This window comes from Sparus aurata, chromosome 15 (assembly GCF_900880675.1).
Source record: "Sparus aurata chromosome 15, fSpaAur1.1, whole genome shotgun sequence".
NCBI classification, from domain to species: Eukaryota; Metazoa; Chordata; class Actinopteri; order Spariformes; family Sparidae; genus Sparus; species Sparus aurata.
This window is the reverse complement of record NC_044201.1, coordinates 21485994-21506940: the sequence shown is the minus strand read 5'-3', so window position 1 is coordinate 21506940 and position 20947 is coordinate 21485994. Positions and strand designations below refer to the sequence as shown.

General features: G+C 39.8%; 1 protein-coding gene across 1 annotated transcript; it reads right to left on the bottom strand.

The window, feature by feature from the left end:
* Positions 1 to 1000: 1000 nt before the first annotated feature.
* Positions 1001 to 20543, bottom strand: ifngr1l (interferon gamma receptor 1-like). The gene is made up of 7 exons (XM_030442413.1): positions 20288 to 20543; positions 8153 to 8270; positions 7144 to 7325; positions 6693 to 6862; positions 5526 to 5697; positions 3172 to 3287; positions 1001 to 3021 (listed from the first exon to the last, which is right to left on the bottom strand). The coding sequence occupies exons 1-7, from the start codon at positions 20349 to 20351 to the stop codon at positions 2638 to 2640; spliced, it is 1206 nt and encodes a 401-aa protein (XP_030298273.1). The 5' UTR covers positions 20352 to 20543; the 3' UTR covers positions 1001 to 2637.
* Positions 20544 to 20947: the final 404 nt, after the last annotated feature.

Sequence of the window (20947 nt, the reverse complement as noted above, 5' to 3'; positions counted from 1 at the left end):
ATATTCAGTAAGGTGTCACAAAACTCACCTCACTCTAACCCTACTTAAATAATAATCCATGTCTTATTATAAATTAGGATGTTATGGTATCAGTCTGAAAGGTAAATCAACACATTTTACTCAGTGGCCTTTGTGCCCCTAACAAAAAAAAAAGTGAAGGCCAAATGGACTTGCCCCTAAAATGACGAAATTCCCACACACATGTCATATTTGGCTTTGATTTTGACTGAACATTTGCTCTCACTTTGCATAAAAATATCGGGATATATATCGTATATCGATATTCAGCCTAAATATATCGGGATATGACTATTAGTCCATATCGCCCAGCCCTACTATGAACTACTACGTACTACTGGCCTCATAATTTCAGACATAGTAAAATAGTAAAAAAATATATCTCATGTACTGTTCTAGCGTACTGAACAGCATGGTGGTAAGGAAATTCACAAAAAGCTAGTAGCTGAGTTTTGAAAAGCTAGTAAAAATGCTGAAATAATGTCAATCAAGACAAAGAGCTGAGCACTGGCTGCAGACATGTTAATGTCAGCTGTATGCACTGTGATGAACCCTGTTTAACATTTAGAAGTATAAGTTTGGTACCCAACCATACTCTCAACAACTCCAAACACAGCTGCTCACTAGGCTTGGCTGATATCCAGTACTTTCTTATAATATATAATTATAGTATTTTATTTTATTTGTATTTCATGCTGATCAGTAGCATGAATCATTTGATAAAGGACTGACGAGCTAAAAGGCGACATTTGAGTAAATTTCGGACTATCACTTCTTGAGGTACAAAATGGCTACAGGCTAACTGTTTAGCATGCCAACTTAAACAGATGTCTGCAACACAACACATAGACGTCTGACATAATGTCAACTGTTACAAGAAGCAGTAAGAAGAATTACCATTGGCAATATATTGGAAGTTCAGGTGTTTTTTCGGTGCTGACCATTTGAAAAAACAAAACAAAACATAAAAATAAAACAGACATATTTCACATAAAGCCAAATGTTATTTCTGCTATACAGTTGAAACTGTATATTTTTCAATGTGTACAAATAAAATATTCACACATCGCCCTTTAAAAAACAAATTCCATTAATTTATCCCTTTGCCAATTGTTCAATTGTGAAAAGAAATACCTTTTGAACATTTTTGGGAAACACCTCCTGAACTCGCCCCTGAGGTGAAGGAGGAGGGAAACAACCCTCTACAGATCTGTACTACTGTGTTCACCGAGCCATATTCCCTTTTTTGTGGTGATCAAATCAAATTTGAAGGACTTTTATAAAATCCTAAACCCGCCCCAAATATTCCATTTCACTCACACAATCAAAATTGTCACATTACTAAAGTCAAAGATTCTCTAACTTCTGTTTTACTGTAAAATACAGTAGTGCAAATAAGCAACAGAGCATTTGCACGTACACAGTGATTACAGTATTTTGACCACCCAGCACAGTAACAGATAGCTGCATGCATCCCACAGATATATAGACGTTACTGCATGACAGATATGTATGACACAGTATGTAGGTAACAGGTATCACCACTAATATGTTACATTTCCTTTATAGGAGTTCAAGCATTGGAAGTTTGCCTTAAAGACATGATGTGGGACGTGCTGCAGTAAAGTATTTTAAGTGGAGTCTGTAGGTCCTATCGGGATCAGTTTTTCTTAAAGTGATGCCATTTTTTAAAAAAGAAAAAAATGTTCAAATGCTTTACTTAATCACATTTTCCTGATTTGGCAGCAATGATGTAGCTAATGAGCTATTTACAAAAGAAAATTGGTGCAAGAATATTTCCTTTCTTGACATTTTGAGAGGTTATTTTGTTCACTTATAGTAGAAGGCAAAGGAAGCGAACTTGCTGCTGTAGGATTTTCACCTCTTGAGTTACAAAGTCGCATTACGAGTCAGAGCTAGCTTGTTAGCATGCTCACCTCAGTAGACATCCCTGCAACACAGTACAAAGATTTCATCTTTGACTTAATGTCAACACTTTCACTATTCTTCACACATTTTTTTTTTGTTTTAAACTAAATTCTGGCCATATATTACAGATCACTAATTTTACCACCCCCATGCTGGATCTAAGCATGAAAACTTACTGACGTGTCACTTATATGTATGTGCATGCATAAGTCATGTCAGACAAAAGTGCAACTGCTAGTGCAACTGCATGCAATGCTTGGGATTCCAGCAGATTCGATCATAAGCTGCAGGGGTTGAACGACAAATATCAGAAATGAGTAATTAATAAGTGGAAAATATTACAACACAGCTAACATTCTGATAGGATTTGTCAATATTTACATTATCTTTGGCCATTCAACTGGCATCACTAGGATAACTAGAATGTATACTGCAGAGGCTGCTTGTTGTTCTGATTTGACATGGTCTAAATAACAAGGAAAGTGTAACTGATGTCAAGGAGCACTAAAGTAGCAAGATGGATGTTCCTGATTCTAAATCTACTTGGCTTTGACACGGTCCAACAAGAACACAACACAAAACTAAAATTTGTAACCAGGACTCCCCTGTAAGTCAACGCTGAGATTAAATTTTAGGTTGCAAGGTTGCAGGAATGCAACATTCAATGTCACACAACATACAGCTCCACCCTCAGCCACGGTAACCTTCAGCGTTTTCGCCTTCTCCCATGTCCACAACCACCGGACGTTTTTCGTAACCGTGGTCAGCTGCATCAGATGATTCTGTCACGTCATCTTCCATGTTTCTGCCGTGCATGTACAAAGATTCTTCAGGATTCCCTACCTCTATGTCCTCACACACGCCTTCATCTGTGTTTGACACCCCTTCGTTCTTCCCGATCCGCAGTTGGGGTTCAGGCTCAGCAGGGACAGTAGAAGTAGGTGTGAATTCTTCCTCTTCTTCCTCTTTCTGAGTTGGCAGTAGAGGTGTGGGTGAGGCAGGCTCCACATCTGGCACAATTATCTGGTCTTCAGAGACTGGCAAGACCAACTGCCTCACTCGACCGTAGAATGTCTTTAAGACAAAGATAATTTGTTAGATTAAAGTGTTAAAACTGTTACAACTCTGTTCCTGCAGGGGCAGGAAATTCTTTGAGCGTATTCAAACCTTAAAATTTCCATTTAAATGAGGCTGATAAAGCCAAACAGACTTGGACATACATACCATAGAGTTTGGGGTAGAACTGGACGGTTTGGTCTTCTTTTTGTACACCATGAAGAAGATAAAGCCAAATAAGAGCAAGGCCAAGAGGGCGACCCCGATGAAGATAAAGGCGAAACCTAGATGCAACAGATACATTTTATAAATACATTTACAGACAGACTACTAGCCAAGAATACACACAATAACCAAATAAATCTTCATCTCTGATTCACTGTGGCTCTTGAAGGAGGGGGTTTCGTTACTGCAGTAAATTAAACACATGACAAAGCATGTGAAAGTGTCAACCAATCATGAGGCTCGATACGGAACCTGCTGCTGACTGTCTGCTCTTATTCACACACCTGACACCTGTCTGCTTGTCACTACGTATCCAAACTTCTAGACTTAAACACTACCTTGCTGTGTAAACTGTGCCGCCACACACCAATCAGGCTGCATTGATGAGATGATCAAAGATTACATCTATGATGAATAGAGTGAGTGAGTGTGTGTCAGGGTTGTTATAGTTTTTATAGTCTTTATTTGAATTGAGTTTGTTATTTTATTTCAGTTTAGTTTTAATTAGTTTAACAAGTAATTGAAGTAGTTTTAGTTTAGTTTTTATCTGGGAATTTAATTGAATATGGTTAACTATAATAACCCTGCACACACACACACACACACACACACACACACACACACACACACACACACACACACACACACACACACAGTTCAAAATCCAAAGCAACTCCGCTTTTTAACAAAGAAGGTGTAAAGTTCGGGTCGAGCAGAATTGGACAAACTTGGACCAGGAAGTGGTGACAAGGGCATCCAAAAGTATGTAATAGCATGACTTCGCTGGCTACTTTTAGACGCTAACTGGTGTTTTTCCCATTGTGTGTGTGACACCAGCGCTTTCACACCGAGTGTACCCAAGTTGAGGGTCCTCTAGCAGATTCCACAGTCTAAGTCTTTCTGGAACTCCGACCGCGCTTATGCTTATCCACTTATGTTCCTGGGTACTTCAAAAGAGTAGTAAAACAAACGGAGCTGACTGTGAATCTCACCAACGCATTTCCTCAAAACGAAAAAGGCGATGACTGAAGCGGTAAATGAACGTACATATTTAAGACCTAACTAAATGTAATTTAAGACCTATGTGCAAAATATGGACGTATTTAAGACTTTTTAAGGCCTAAAATTGAGATTGTCAAATTTCAGACTTTTTAAGACCCCACGCAAACCCTGAATCTAAACCTTAGAGTGATACCAGGATGTTTTAGCGTAACTTTAGTTGTTAATTTGATGATTATCGGACAAAATCATGAATCCCAATTTTGTTGGACAGGTTTGGTCTCATACCTATCCAAGTCTGTCCAGATTCATATAATATGCAGTGTTGGGAGTAACGCGTTTGCACGTTACTCCCAACACTGCATATTATATGAGTATAGGCTACAAAGTAACGCGTTACTGTAATTCCACTACTCTTAGCGGTAACAAGCATGCTAACAAAATAATTTCAGTTCATTTCTGAGTCCATGTGGACAAATTTTGCCCCGGCACTCATAATTTTCTGGAGGTAGTATCAGAGGCGCAGTGTTGGCAAACCAAACATGACCGAATAAAAGTAACTTAGTAACTGTCTTTGGCAACTTATATGAGGAAAAAAACCCTGCAGATATACGCAGAGAACCGCCTGTCCTCCCGCCTGTCCTCCCGCCTGTCCTCCCGCCTGTCCTCCCGCCTGTCCTCCCGATTCTTCGTCACATTTCTGCCAGAAAAACAGCGTCTGTCACTGGCAAAGTACTTTTACTCACCCAGAGTTTGTGTTGAAAAAAAATCACCGTGACGGTCAGTACTCCCGACCAAGACTTCAGTGAACTTTCCCCCAGAAAACAGCCTCCCTCCCCACGAGTGACAGAGTCAGATAGCATCCAATTTACTGATGCCGATTATGTAATTATGTCATTTAGAGCGAAAAACTTAACTTTGACACTTTCAAGGATGTTTGGTGGGTCAGGATCTCAATCACAACACAAAATAACTGCACCCATATGATTATAAACTGTCCGCAGGTTTAGACTGACAGGGGGGACACTGGGGAAACACCTCTCTCACACTCGATCCGTGTGAACAACCAACGGCGGAGAATTGGTGAACAGCCGCTGCGGCAATAATGCAGCTTTTCGGTGTGAAAGGGGCTATAGACTCAACAGCTTTGCTCTTAACTCATTACTTTCCAACAACTGTCAACAAATCTCAACTTTTCAAAGCTGACATGACCGCTTGAGTTTTGTGTCAACAATATTGACTGGAAAAAAGGCACAAAAACAAAACAAAATGAGAGCAAAAAAGTAAATGTACTCAACCTTTATCGTTTCGTGGTTTGTCTATTGGCTCGGCGCAGTAAGACTGTTTCGCTTTAACTTCCATTCCGCCCATCTCGCCACTGACCTCCAGACAGTATTTCTTCTGTGCTTGATTCATGAGGATGAACTTGTCCTTACACACACTGTCCTCACAGAAGAACTTCTGATCCCGCTACGCATAGGGAGAGAGAGGCTTTGTTTCAACTAAACCTCACAGTGACACAGGCAAGTCATTTGTACGCATGTTGAACCAGCACCCAGTGTTTCCTCTACATTCATTTAGGAGTGGCGGCCCGCCTTCAAATTTCTTTTTTTTTTTATTGTTGCAAATACACCACCACCGCATCACATCTCCACCTTCACAGCAGAGTCCTGCACTGGGTCGGCTGTCGCGAGTGCTGAGGTAAACTCGATAGCTATCTTGCTCAGTATCTACTCTTTGGAGTAGTGTCGCTAACGTGAGTAAACTAATTGATAGCATTAAGCGAATATATACACGCCTTGATGTAACTGCTGACTGCATTTTCAGATGAGCTTGTTCAAATATTTCTCAAAGAGAAAGACACCTGATGAAGATGACACTAGTCAGGTATCATTAGCCTTTTACTGACTCAAATGATGATGGTTAGGTAAAAAATTGTGTTCACACTTGTAATCAGATGTGATGTGAGTGTAAATTATCTAACGTTAATGTCTTATGTAATAGTATAAGACAAGTAACATTAGACAGGGAAGAGCAGTGGAACAAAGTAAAGGAGAAAGTGTTTTATTTATTTTTTTATTTTATTGATGTATTTTTGTTATTATTTTTTATTTTCACATTCAGCCTTTAAAAAGACATGTTCCATGCCAGCCATTCAATAAAAAGGGGGATTATGCTGGGCATAAAAGTAAAATCTGCAGTCAAGTGTCATTTGTTTACGCCGTCGCGGCTCCCCGGAGAGCCTGCCCCCGCTGCTGAAAAAAATCCTAGAGGAAACACTGAGCACCCATATAATGGTTTTGCAGTTTTACTCCCAATAATATATTTTCATACAACATCAGGAGAAAGTATGACTGAGTATTAGTTACTTGCCAAACTGAGTCTGCAGCTCATTTCCTCTGCAGTTGTTGTTTCATCAATGTCATAACAAACTTCAGAAGGGAAGAAACTGTGTGAAGTCTTACCTGGCTGTCAATCGCAACTTTGTACTGAAATTCAGGTATTGGTTTGCTGTCTCTTCTCTTCACTCTACCACTGGTAATGTTATAGTTGTACAACAGCCAGGGATGTGTAAAGCTGAACATGACGTGGTCCTCCTGTGCAGTGACATTCACTGCTGGAAAGTCCAGAAAGCCTGGAAATCAACAAGTACATGACTTGAATCTCGACATCATGCTGGGGACATACGGAGATGATGAACAGCTAACCTTGAGTCTGATATGTTACAGTCTGAGTGACTTGGTATAGAAGCCAAAGATGTAATTGTTCTGTGCGTGTTACAAATGTATGAAGTAATTATTTTGTAACTCAAACTTGTAGTTTGCTCCCCTCATAAAACACTTGCATTTGAACAAATTCATTACAAATTTAAATGTCCTTAACATAAGCTTGGTGAATACGGACATCACTACTCACATTTCCGATCTGCTGGAGAGTCCTTAAAATAGCTGAATTTGATTCCACCAGGAGGAGCACCCGCAGATTCGTCCTGTTCAATTACAGCTTTTACATTGATGAAGTAGTCATTTGTTGGATCAGATGAGAATGAAACATCAGCTTGGAGATTTGGTGGGTCCACCCAAATCTCCCGAGGAGGACTGGGGAAACAAATAAGACGAGGGAAATTTTGTCAAGAGAAAAAAATAAGCACATAACCCTGATGATGTCCTGTATGATGCCTGACCCAGGCAGCAAGGGTCAAATTAAAGTGCTACATTTCTGAACAATTCAGAAGGAAGTATCAGAGCTGCAGCAGAGGCAAGCCGGCATCTGTGTGAATTGAAAAGGTGAAGGTGCGGAGCTACTTCAATGAGGAAAGAAAATACCAAAGTTATATATGTGGCAGAGCCTCTGTCATCCTGTCTTACCTACCAACTCTTTGTCACATCCCTGCCTGGAAATGAGTGGCGGTGATTATGTGACTTGATTCAGAAAAAAAAAAACTTTAACTCTTGTCTTTGTCTCCTTCCACTATGTTATAGTTACTGTCTCTGGAAACTTGTATTGAAAAATAACCGTGACGGTCAGCCCTCGGCCGACTATGAATGGATCTCAACATTATGATGTGTACCGTCATGCCTCTTTTGGATCCGCAGCTGTAGTTGTTGCTGCTGTCCGCATTGATACACTGGTGCGGCATTATACCGGAGCTCCTTGGTACAGTGTAAACAAGCAAAGGCGGAGAAATGGTGAGACCTCACTGCAGTGATAATGTGGAGTCTCTGTGTGAAAAGGGCTACTGATTATTTATCAAACTAAGTGTGCATCTTCTGAGCCTATTTGTATTGTGTATATTTAGAGCGGAGGCAGTGATCAAGGACTATTTAATTATCTGAACTGTTTAAAGTAGAGACCATCTTAAAAAACATTGTTTTAACCAGGCAAACACAGGTATTCAGCTGGTCATGTGTAATTTGTATCTAACCTTGAGACTGAGCCAACAAAGACTCTGAATTTGAGCCCTGGCAGGAATTCCCCATAGCTCCATTTCACAACGTTAAGCAGGTTGTGGCAATGCAGGGTCACATTGGTCGGCGGCTCCACTGTGGAAACACAAACACAAACATCAGTCTGCAGATATTCTGAGGCATTCACCATTTACGCTGAACGTAACCAAACATCAAAATGATCAAATTATTATGAGCTCAACCTTCACTCTGCCCTTCTTGTGAGTTTTAGTCTGTAATACTCTGGGAGGACGGGTATCGTTAAGTGCCAGTAATCTGCCACTAGGGGGCACTGACACACAATACACTCCAGGTCCAACTCCTCCAGTGGGTCTGCTGTTTTCCCACACACAGACACAGTGGCCTACATAACTCTATAATACAAAGAGGGAAATGGCAGGAAATATTCAGGCATTCAGTAGTGGAATAGTGCAAATACAGATCAGTTTCTTTCTTTCTTCCTGCACAAGATCCTTTAATCTACTACCAGAAACTTGATGTAATTTTCCCTTGAGAGTCGACTTAAAAAACAGAATCTGTGCACACTTCCTCCAATTCAAAGTAGCAGAAGCCCAAAAACAGGGAGTGATTTCCCCTGTTAACCCCTTAGTAAATGATCCTCACTTCAGTGGAGTCCATTACAGTTTTATTTAATTTCAGCAGCATTACGAGACTAAACGGCTCCAATAGCAGGGCAGATGGGAAAGCTGCTACCAGTTCGTTATCCTGTTCATGTTTACACAATGCTGTTACAGGAAGGACATGCTTCATAGCTTTGCAGTTTCCACACACCATGAACACACGTTTTCAACCCCCTGAATCTTCTGCCAACTTCCCTTTTTAAACAAAGAATCACTACACCAAGAGCTGCATGCATGGCCCTAGATTAGGCCAAATAACCTGTTGTAACTTCCCAAATGGTGTTGAGTGTTGCCTCTGCTGCCATTGTCTTTTCAAAATCAAAGACAGAAGATTCTGTAGAAGCTGTTCAATATTGTGAAATATACTACATATGAAGGCAAATACTGTAACATTCAATAATATTAAACACAAACAAAACATAGCCTCTTCCCAATTTAAACTTCTATTTTTTTCAGAATATTCCCTAGAAAACTAAATTTAACTACTTCTTAATCTAGCCTTTTTATCCTTGTTATAACTAAAGCACTGCTGGCAATGACCATCGCCATGTTTGCACATTTATCATGCAGGCAGCAGAAATGTTTGTTGCTTGTTTTCATGAGGCTGTCATATTGCATGTGGGCATCGTTGGATTGGTAACAGAGTGAAAACAAATCCACTAAGCATCTGAAAAGTCTACACCAGCTCAAACCAGGCATTATTAGATTACCACACTGAGGATAGTTTCTCTTTGCTCATCAAAGGTGTTATTTGCAAGAAATATTCGTCCAATAATGACGCTTTCGGATTGTAAGGACGGGTCAGCTGCCAGCCCAAATCCTCAGTTTTCGACGAGTTGGGAGAGAGAGAGAGTCAAAAATCAATATCTTACAAATGGCCCTTTTAAGAAAGATGAGAAGGACAGGGGAAGATGAACAACAGGCATAAAAGGTAGTTTTGTGTGTTTCACTCAAGACAATGAAGCTTTTTTGGATTAGTTACTAATCCACATTTCGGCGAGCATTCATGAGCAGGGATGTAGCCATTTAAAAAGGTCTATAGGTCATGCCCCAACCACACCAATCCCCTGAGCTAATTTTGAAGACTATAGTATAAATCTGTATATTGTAAAGCATTTTGACAGAATGAATAATCTCTTAGAAAACAGAAAATCAGTCAACTCTTTCTCAGTTCAGTTTTTCATTGAGTAGAAGAGCAAAACTGCAGTGTAGCCGTTACTGCCTGTTTTGTGATTTATTTTTATTTTTTTATGTTCAATCAAACTATTTGTTACACCGAGGGGAGAAAGAGGTTCTGTGTGAAAACTGAGTTGGCAAATTACGGTTTGATTTAAATAAATTTCTTGCCAATAAGAAAAAAGGACAACAACATTTTAGAAAACATGAACATCAAAAATGTCTAAAAAAAAAAAAAAAGACCTTGAAAAAAAAAAAAAACTCGAGACAAGACCCCAGCTACAGGCCTGGGGCCTCATTTATAAACGTCGCGTACGCACAAAAGAAGGCGTACACAACTCTCTACGCACACAGTGGGATTTATAAAAAGAGAACTGGACGGGAAAATGTGCGGTCCTCCACGCAAACTCTGACCCATGCGTACGCACATAACTGGGGTAAGGAGAAACTGCGCCACTGATGGCAGAAGAAAGAAGTGGGAGAACCTGTGAAACTGATACTGATCGTGTAAAATAAATAGTAATATTACCTCTCATATATGAACAGTTTATTTGCAAGAAATGTATAAAAAAAAAACAACCTATTTCTACAATAAATGAACAAACAAACTCCCTGGAGTGCACATGGGAAACATATGATTTAGGACAAAAGTAAGACAACAGTAGAGCAAATTACGTTTACACTGATATGAATGCAGTTTAATATATTAATATCCTATATCATATAGACCATTTCATCTCATCTCTGTTTTCAATGCATAACGCATAAAACACTTTGTAACTGTGTTTTGTTGCCATACAGATAAAGACTATATTTATCTTGTATTGTTAGTCTGAAGGACTGTTAGTCAGTCAGGGTAATTCTCACACGTGTAGCAGATATTACCTAATAGATGGGTATATAAAGGCGTGTATTCACAATGCGTTATGGCGCTTTGGCACTGTTGGAGGATGTGGCAAACGGAAGGATACGGACGGAGCGGAACTTCAGAGACCAGCAAGATCCACTGGCCAACAGTGACGAGTGGCTGATGAGCCGTTTCCGACTCCCACGAGCTGTCCTCTTGGATCTATGTGCGGTATTGGGCCCAGCGTTAGAGAGGAGCACGCCGTGCCGGTCCCGCTTCAAGTGCTCACAACACTCAGGTTTCAACTGGCACATTATTCCAGAGGGAACTGACAGGTCAGGGATATCCCAGCCAACCTTTAGCCGTGTCATACCAGACGTGTTAGGAGGTATAATTGGTTTGTCGCAGCAGTACATAAAGTTTCCTTATACGGTGAACAGGCAAATAAAAATGCGCAATTTGCAGCAATGTCCGTTCCCCCGCCCGTCACACAGACGCTCTGCCTGTGTGACGCCAGGCGCTTTTTTGCTTCCATTTTTTACGTCTGATCACTTTTTTTCACTTCGGCCACACTCCGACCTTCTGAGGCAACAGCATTTACATTGTCTGCAGATGCTGCCACTCTAGAGCCTTTTTGGCATTGGTGACCCGACCCAACACTGTCCACCAAATAATACAACCTTCCTCTTCTCCATCTCCCCGACAAGAACTTCCACCTCACACTGGGTGGAACTGCGCTTCTTCGCCTTTCTCTCTGCTTCCGGCATGCTTTCAGTCATGGATGAATATTAATTAGGGGCGTTTCTCTGAATATTCATTGGCAAATATGGGCGTGGTATGACCCGCACACAGGTACGCCACATTTAGAGTGGAGTGGGATTTATAAAGGGAAATCGGCGTAGGACGTGCGTGATCACTGTTTTATAAATCAGGATATTTTTGTGCTTACGCACTTTCTGTGTTTCGTGCGTACACAACCTTTTGACGTCAATCCTACGCACAGTTTTATAAATGAGGCCCCTAGTCATGAGTCACTCCTGTTATCATATGTCTTATAAGATGAAAAAAAAAGGTACTTTCAGTTTCATTTCCCCTGTGAAGTAAGATTTACTTGCAGGCACGTGAAAGCATATATGCCCACACAAACACAGGGAAAGCACGTTGACATGAGAGCGAAAGAGAAATCACAGATAGCAGCGATATGAACTGAAAAAGAAGTGATAACCGCAACAGCAAAGTTTGGTCGCTGAGGGCCGTCACCACAGGGTAGCTCTAGGCGCACACACACACACACACACACACACACACACACACACACACACACCATTTCATGTACCTCGCAATTTTAACTTCCGTTTTAGCTTCTCGCACTTGGGTGGATAATTTTGAACAAAAGCTGAAAGTGCAAAAACATTTTGCTTGCTGAATGGAGAGAATATATTTGAACTTCCTCAACTCAAGTACTCAAATGACACACCCATTAAATACTATCTGTGAAAGAATGAACAGATACTGGAGAAAAGCCAACACTTAACGTATCGTCTAACAATGTTTCAATTTACTGTTTTGAAAGCTCCTTTCCAGTTGTAATTTTAGGTCTATCTGCTGTCTAAAAACAAAACTGGAGAACTGATTTTAATTATAACGTTTCAAAAAGGTGAAACCTCCAAACAGAAAAGTGGAATTTATAATGACGCATATTTGTATGTCAATATGTTTTCTACTGGAGTAAAGAATGCTTTAAGTGTCAGCCAAAAAGATAGCAAACAGAGGCAACAGTAGCATTTATGCTTACAGAGCACAAACCTCACATACGCAGGAAGAGAAAGCAGATGCTATCAGAACTAAAAACAAGGCCATTGGTGATGAGGAAAACACACACACACACACACGTCTGAATTTCTTGTTAAATTCATTGTTCTGATATTTTTATATTCTTATTCTGAGTACTTTTATGTTGTTTTTTTCACATCCCTGGTTGGCCTTGCAACAAACTGGACGATGCAACTGCAGTTTGCCTCTCCTGATACTTGTCGTGAGAACAAGAATTCAGCTCAACCACAGACACCGAAACTGAGTCAAAACACTTGAAGAAGAAGTGAAAAGGAAGCAAAAGGAGGAGATGGGTGGGAAGATATAGATGCTGCTGCACAATGCAGACGTTTACAATCACAAGTTTCAAGAAACTGCTGAAACATTAAAGACTAAGTAAATGTCAAAATTGTGCACTGACCGCTTTAACGTCAGTGCAGTGTCTCAGCCTAATAAACTGCGCCAGCCATAGATCTTTTGATTTGTAGCATGAAAAACACAGGGCTACTAAATCATATAACCTTGTACAACACATAGTATAGTAGAATAATAGAATTTCTGCATTGAGTTGTCAAAAAGTGACTAAAACTGTCATTACATATTTTGTTGAGTCGTGTTTTCACATTGTCCAAAATGTCTAAAACTATTTTCAAACGCAGAGAAATCGGCAAGTTTATTCGAGGTAATGGTATGTTCTATGCAGTTGCCTGTAACTCAGCTTTCGGGAAAGTGTCAGAGAGTGAGGAAGGAAGTCAGCGAACGAGCTTAACGGGCACAATAGAAAACACCCAGATTTTCATCAGTAATAGTGGTTTTAATGAGGTCTTCCTTACTACAGCGTTTATTCAGCCCAAACAGCACGATTACTTGACTGTAGTGCTGTGCGATATGGACAAAACTTTATATCTTGATATAGCTAATTATATATCCGGATAAATGATATATCCCGATATAGTATTTTTTCTTTTGATAATCATGTGAATGAAAGGCAAATGAATGGCACTTTCTCCTTTTATTCGTGACTTTTTGCAGGACTGTCAAAACAAATAAGAGCTCAAATCAGGCTTGTTTGGTGTTTTTTTTTCTTTTCGTCACTTTGTGGGTTCTGAGGTAAAGTTAGTGCTTTGTCGCATAGGGCCCTATGAAATCCGTTTTATTTTTTCCCAAATTCCGTTTTATTTTTTCCCAAATTCCGTTTTTTTCCGTTTTAATTTTTGGGAATTCCGTTTTTTTACCTTTTACTCTTATTATACTAGCAAAAACAGTGTGTTTTTAATGTAAATGACTAAAATGTACATAAATTAAATAGAAATTACCTTAAATTAATTGAGGTGACAAACATATTTCCTCAATACTGTACCGTACAGTGCAGTTAAGTGCATCAAAAACATTTTGACTTAATCATGTCTTCATACAGTAGTATATTTTGTGTTTTTATGGGTTTAATTTGGGTTTCATTGAATAAAAACCTGGTCAGCTCTCAGGCAGATCCAGAAAATGTTCGCATACCTAAATTGTTCTGAAAATTTAAGTTGCAAATATTTTTTAAAAATTAGCAAAGATAACCAGCTAAATGAGAAATTATACTCGTGACATTATGTCAATAACATACTAACCAGCTAGCAGTGAAAACACCAGCCCTTCCCCTGTCCTCTGAACTCCCAGCCCAGGGAGAGTCAGCTAAGAGGGCTGTGGCTAACGGGGCTAGCTAGCTAACAGCAGCTACTGTTAGCAGCAGGTAACAGTCACTCTGGTGATATGCCGATAATATGAATCGGACAGGTGGCTAACTCTCTCGCATTACACCTTCAATTTTGATTTCTCAGGTCTGCTTCTTTGCAAAACAACTGTTCACATGACACATACAAGTCGTTCGGGAACTGCTCGGCTCTGTACTGCGGGGTTAATGTCAAGTTTCGGAGTTTTTTCGCCGACGAAGACGGAGCTGTGGGCAGCCGCTTCGCCATGCTTACATTGTTTTGACGGGGGAGCTCAGTCTGTGGGGAGGGGGGCGGCGACAACTTGTTGTGCCACCAAGATTTGCTTCCCTCCGTGCATTTATCCCTAGACATACGTTCCTCTTCCACACGAAAACAGCATGTCAGTGAAATTATGGCAAATTCCGCGATATTCCGTGTTAAAAACTAGATTCCGTTTTAATTGGCCAATTCCGCGATTCCGTCCGCGATTCCGTGATCGCGGAAATCATAGGGCCCTAGTCGCATCTTCTCGCTGTCCCTGTACTGTTTTTCATGTCGTGTCTTTAAGTGGTAGAAAAGATTAGATGTGTTTGAATTGCTTGTAACAACTTGTTGGCGGCATGTTTTGCTGATTCACGTTGTCTGGTCGGTGTCTGACTTTTTAAACCCAAACCAAAGCCAAACGATGGAATTCCGGTTCCCCCTTTTCGGCTCTGCTTCTTTGGGGTTCTGCTTCTGTATCCGCGTCTGATGTAACGTTACTAGTAATGTTATTTTCGTCTTCCATTGTGCTCCTCTCTGTCTCGGCCATGCCGCTTTGCCTCTGTTTATCCCGGGGCGACCAGTGCCGTAAAGGAGTCCTTGCGGGTGACTTAAAAATGCTACCACAAAACAGTAGCGTTGGTGCAGTTACATTTGCCTTCTAACAATGAACTTGTTTTGAACTCAAAATTTGGATATCCAACGGTCATTCCGACGTTGAGTTGTGCTTTACAAGCTGTATTAAATCACAGCCGTAGTGTATGTTAACATTAGTGTAGCAACGGTGCTAAACAAGTAGCCAACATGTTAAAATTACGATATAAACGACAGAGGGTTATATCCTACAGTAGACATTTTTATATCTCACTACGATATATATTGTAGTATCGCACAGCTCTACTTTACTCTGCATTAGGCGTAGACTAGAGACTACCGCCATGCATTGAGGGTGTGTGTGTGTGTGTCTTTAGCCCCATTCACACTGCCCTTTCAAGGCGGTAATCTTGCGCTGATATTCCGTCAGATAAAAATAAAAAAAGAAATGTCTCACAGTTCAACCCACAAGGCAAAGTTATATGATCAAAAAATAATGTGGCAGCAGGTCACGTCTTCACAATATATGAGGAAAAAAATACAAAATGTATACGTGGAAAAGTGTCTGTCTGTCCTACCGACTCTACTTCACATTTCTGATCAAAGGAAATTAAGATAAATCCACTTTTAGAAGCGTCCAATGTGACACCAGGTGTTTATTGCTCCAGACAGTCTGGCTCTGCATATGACTAGCTTTCAGAATTGGCCGGCTTCATTTAAAAACTGCTTGATAAAATAATTAATACAAACCTGCCACAGACAACAATTACCCTGCATTCACAATAACAGATGTCTGGAACTAGCTCAACAGCTGTGCTTTTCTGCTGTAACATGCCAAAATGTCTGCTGTGAAAAAGGTCAATGGAACATTTAATTGTAAAATGTCAACTGTCCCAAGCTGCTACACAAGAACTTTTTAAATCAATAAGACTGAATCACAATGTTTGTTTGCAATAACTTCAATAACTATCTTTTTTATTGATGCTGTGTCAGAGTGTAAGCATGTTACTCATCCAAAATGCATGTTTGATGCCGTCGTATCTTATCAATAACAAAACTTTAACTAACGTTACTTCAGAGACCTTATTTATCTGTCTGGCTTTTAGCTGAAGAAAACAACAGCTTGGGTTTAACCACACTAGGAGTTAGTCTGAGATGTGATGATGTGTATATCAAGGATTTTTGCAAATCAACACAGCACATTTTGCCAATTTGCTGATTTCACAGATCTCCACAATGCAAAGCTAAGGTACAGTTTTCTACATGGAAGTAACTGGTTTATGTACCACAACATCATGGTGATTAGGTCAACAAAATGAGTCTAAAACAGAAAAGACTTAAAAATAAATATGGAACTACTACCAAAAAAAGTATTAATCTAACCAGATATTTGATGCCAGTTTGCATTGCTTGACGGAAATAAGCTAAAAATGCCCACCACTGTTTCCTAAGCTGACATCCGAAGATCTCTTGTTCTGCCCAACCAACAGTTCAAAAGCCAATTACATTCTTATAAAAATTAATTCTAAAAACCGAAAGGAAAAACAATCTTCACAATGGAAAAGCTGGAATTGGGTCGTGTTTTGCATTTTTTATTTGAATAAGATTATTTAACAATCAGTCGATTATCATAATAGTTGCTGGTTCATTTACTAATCAACTTACTAATCAACAGTTTGTTTCAGGTCTATTTGACTCGTTTTTGTTCTTACTCGGTGTTCAAGGATCGAAACGCGGCCAGAATGACACTTCTTGTAAACTGTCAGGCTGGTAAACGGATAAGTATGTCATTACCTGTCTTTTTTATTTCAATAAGCACTGTGATGTATTATTATATGCAACACGATACTTCAATGGAACAAAATATCCCAAGGCATAAATGAAAGGAAACTCAATTGTTAGGTGAATATCTCTTGGAAAGCCCCAGTCATGGTACCACAAGTGGAGCTTTTAGATGGTGACTCATCAAAGTTGTGTACATGGCTTCAGAGGAATGCATTCAGATCTTTCAGTACTTTGGTGACAACCACGCAGCCTGATTCACACGTCGAGACACAGAACAATAGGAGACCAACGCAGTCCTGTTTGATGATTGACAATAATCTTCACTGTATAAAAACACCAAGAACTTGTGGCATGTTCAAACCCAGACATTCTGTCATTATTTAACAGAGGTCCACAGATGTTATACACGCGCGTGCACACACACACACACACACACACACACACACACACAGAATACGGTACATACTATCGCCGCAACACACTGTATCACATCTCTAAAAGACAGGATGTTGATGAACAAAGTTGTCGGTCTTACAAACTGTGTGTAGTGTCTAATTGCTCACCACTAATCTATGCAGCATGTAGGACACATTAAGGAGATTGCAAAGATAGGAATGATTTCTATATTAGGTTTTCTGAGAACTGGGAACCATGGGCCAGTTAGTAATGATTTCTCCTGCTTCTGGAAGCTTTACTAAAACAGGCCCTTGATGTATGGAGAATGTGCCCACATCAGATAATACAAAAATGCAACCGAGGCAAAGAAAAGCAGGAAATATCCACAACTGAAAAGCTGGGATAAAGGAATGTTTCGCTTTCAAATGGATTTGAATGATTCACCAATTATGCAGATGGATATGGCATTAACACGTCAAAAATGTTAGGACTGGCCGACAAAGTCACTGTCACATTCACAAAACATTAACACAATGACATTTTTGATAAATCATCAGTAATGTGGAAATACTGACTTAGTGGGTAAAGGCAAGTCTGGTAAAGGGCAGTGGGGTCCTGTCCTTAATGTTTTAGGGATACCAGCCCAAAATTTAGGAGCACCACATTAACAAACATGCAACACCAGACATATGCCAAAACATTACAAGCAGAAACACTGTTTGTTGTTTCACATGATGCAGGTTGTTGGTTTTGGAAACAAAACCATGGGTGCAACGCACTTTTTGCAATGATGGCTCAAATGTGATTATCAAACAGATCTGTCAGATATACATAATGGAGGCTGTATTGTATAAGTAAACAATAAACTTTACTTTGTGTAAACTATAAACTTTACGTTTTAAAATGACACCCCTGCACTGAAACAGTAAACTTCCTAAGAAATGATTAATTATCCCAAGAATCTTTATCTGCATTCTAATTTCTAAACAAAACAAAGAGTCTGCATATCAGACAACATGCCGATGCATCTTTAAACAGCCAATATCAATACACTGGTCGGGCTCAACGATATAGTCTCATATCATGATAACAACACATAAATTATATATATATATATATATATATATATATATATATATATATATATATATATATATATATATATATATATATATATATATATATATATAGCCATTATTATTAATCATTTCTCTCACTTAAATAACTTTAGTACACTTTACAAGGATCGAAGACAAATTTGTCCTCACGTTTAGACTGATGACCACATACCAACCGTGTAATCTGCATATCAGCTTTATATTAAAAAAGCCTGAGTGCACCAGTGCTTCTTGTTAAGAGCTTTTACCACTGAGCCTAAAGATACACTTAAGCACCAAGTGAGTAGCAATCGATACATGCTAAATTGAAGCCTCTTCAAATGATAATTGGTTTTGGTCCCAAAATGGACAGTAAGGTTTTTTCAGAGCATCATTAGCCCAGAGCTTTCCATATGCTTAAGCTGCAAGCCAAACAGCTGACTACTAAATAAAGTCCAGCCGGCTACTTTTTTATGCTAATAATTTATTTAATATCTAATTTGAGGTTGTGTCCTTCCAAGAGTCGTCTTCAGTGTTTGACATATACCTGCAAAATATTTGGTGGAAAAAAACGTTGACAGTGGTGTTGGTTGCATGGATTGGTGACATTCTCATGTCTTGTTCAGAAAAAACTGGTGGAAGCGATTTTAATTGTACAGTAAAAGACGGTTTAAAGAATAGAAAGTGTGACAAGCCCACAGACTCCCTTGCGGGCCATTTTTCTCCTTGGTTGGCAATTCCATATCCTTGTGCAAAGCTCTAATAGCCCTTTTACAGATATAAGGCCAAGAGCAAAGTGCTGAGACAAATGGAAATGATAATTTGGGGTGTCCATCAAAAGTAACTGACCAAACATCCTGCCGGCTGTTGTGCAATCTTTGTTGCTTGTGATTTTTTTTTGACACTCCATTGTCTTGTTTGTGTGCCTAGTGAAGCTGAATGCCTGAAGAGCTGCTTCCTATTTTTTCGGCCATTTTTTACACAGAAGTGAACATGTGTGTGAACATGTGCATTCAATAAGTATTCCAGTTTGTGTCCAAGTCCCCAAGCCTAGCTGCAGGGATGTTTTGCTTCTGCAGGGTTGGACTGCTACCTAACGCGTTACTAAATGTTTTTGCTTACGTCTTCTTATGAGGAATATTAGACAACAGCACAGAAAATGCATCACACAAGGCCTCTTGGGTAACACTGAAAAGTACAAAGAGGAAATGAAGAAAACCCAAAAAACAGAAGGCAAAGTTAGTTCATCAACCATATGCGTGACCTTCAAAAACTCTTATCGTGATGCTGAACAATTCATTTATGATCATGTGGCATGTTAAAGAGCTGCCCAGGTGTTCACAACAGATACTCCTGTTTACATGCGACATCTTTACCAAGCTGGACCTTTTTTGTGGCTACTCAAACATTACATACAGAAATTGTGCACAACGTTAGCTCCACAACACCTGCCATTCTAGCTGCAACGTCTTCGCGTGAAAACTAAAAAAAAGGTTTGACACAGATTATTTTAAACTTTAAATAAGCACCACTGCTGAAAAATCACAGGGAAAAACTCCCACTGCCTGATAGTGGCTGGGCGCTGCTAGCTAGTTGGGACTCACGGTGTTTTCCAGTCCGTCCTCATGTCACCTCTTCAACAAAAACATGCCTCTTACAGCCCGACAGTCACACTAAATGGACATATCGTGATTCGTGTGCCAAATAATCGTTTATTCGGCTGCTGTTAAATGTACGACAAGGATAATATAAGCTAGCTAGTGCGCAAAAGGGAACATAGTTGGCTAACGTCAACGTAACTCACCCTGGGCTGGTACGGCTTGGGACCAGGCGAGAAGGAGGAGGAAAACGGGATGAAATGAGGCCATTCTCAACCGGCAAACGAATGCTTGTTGTTTTCCCTCAAAGACTGTAGCAAATGGAGGCACTAACGCGAACTAGTCATATATTAACTTCCGATGCCGCAGGTCGGAATCAGCAGTCTCTCCCAAAGCTGGGCGGCTCGTCTCCGTGGACACAAATGAGGAACGGCCCTTTGTGTGGTGCCTTCATAGACATCGTAATTCACTCCTCCGAGTACCTCAGATGTCAATTTGCGCTCGTTTCATTCGCGAATTGAAGCTGTATCGAGCTGAACATGATTTTTTTTTAAATACGGTCTATCTGATAAAGAACCAATCGACATCTAAATACTTGAGTGCTATTTCACTTCATAAAGTAATTTTTCTGCGCTCAGGTAGTGAATACAGATATATCCGACAGCTCTTGAATGCATCGCGGTAACGGGAAGTCACAAGTTAGAGAAACTCCCTCCTCATCCTGACAGGAATGACGTTTATTCTGTAGGCAGCATGTTTGTAATCTGATTTGTTATCTGCTACATAGATAGATTGTTTATTTATTTAAAAGACAATTCTGTGTGTTTTTTCTTGCAAATATGACTTCACATACAGAATTTTACACA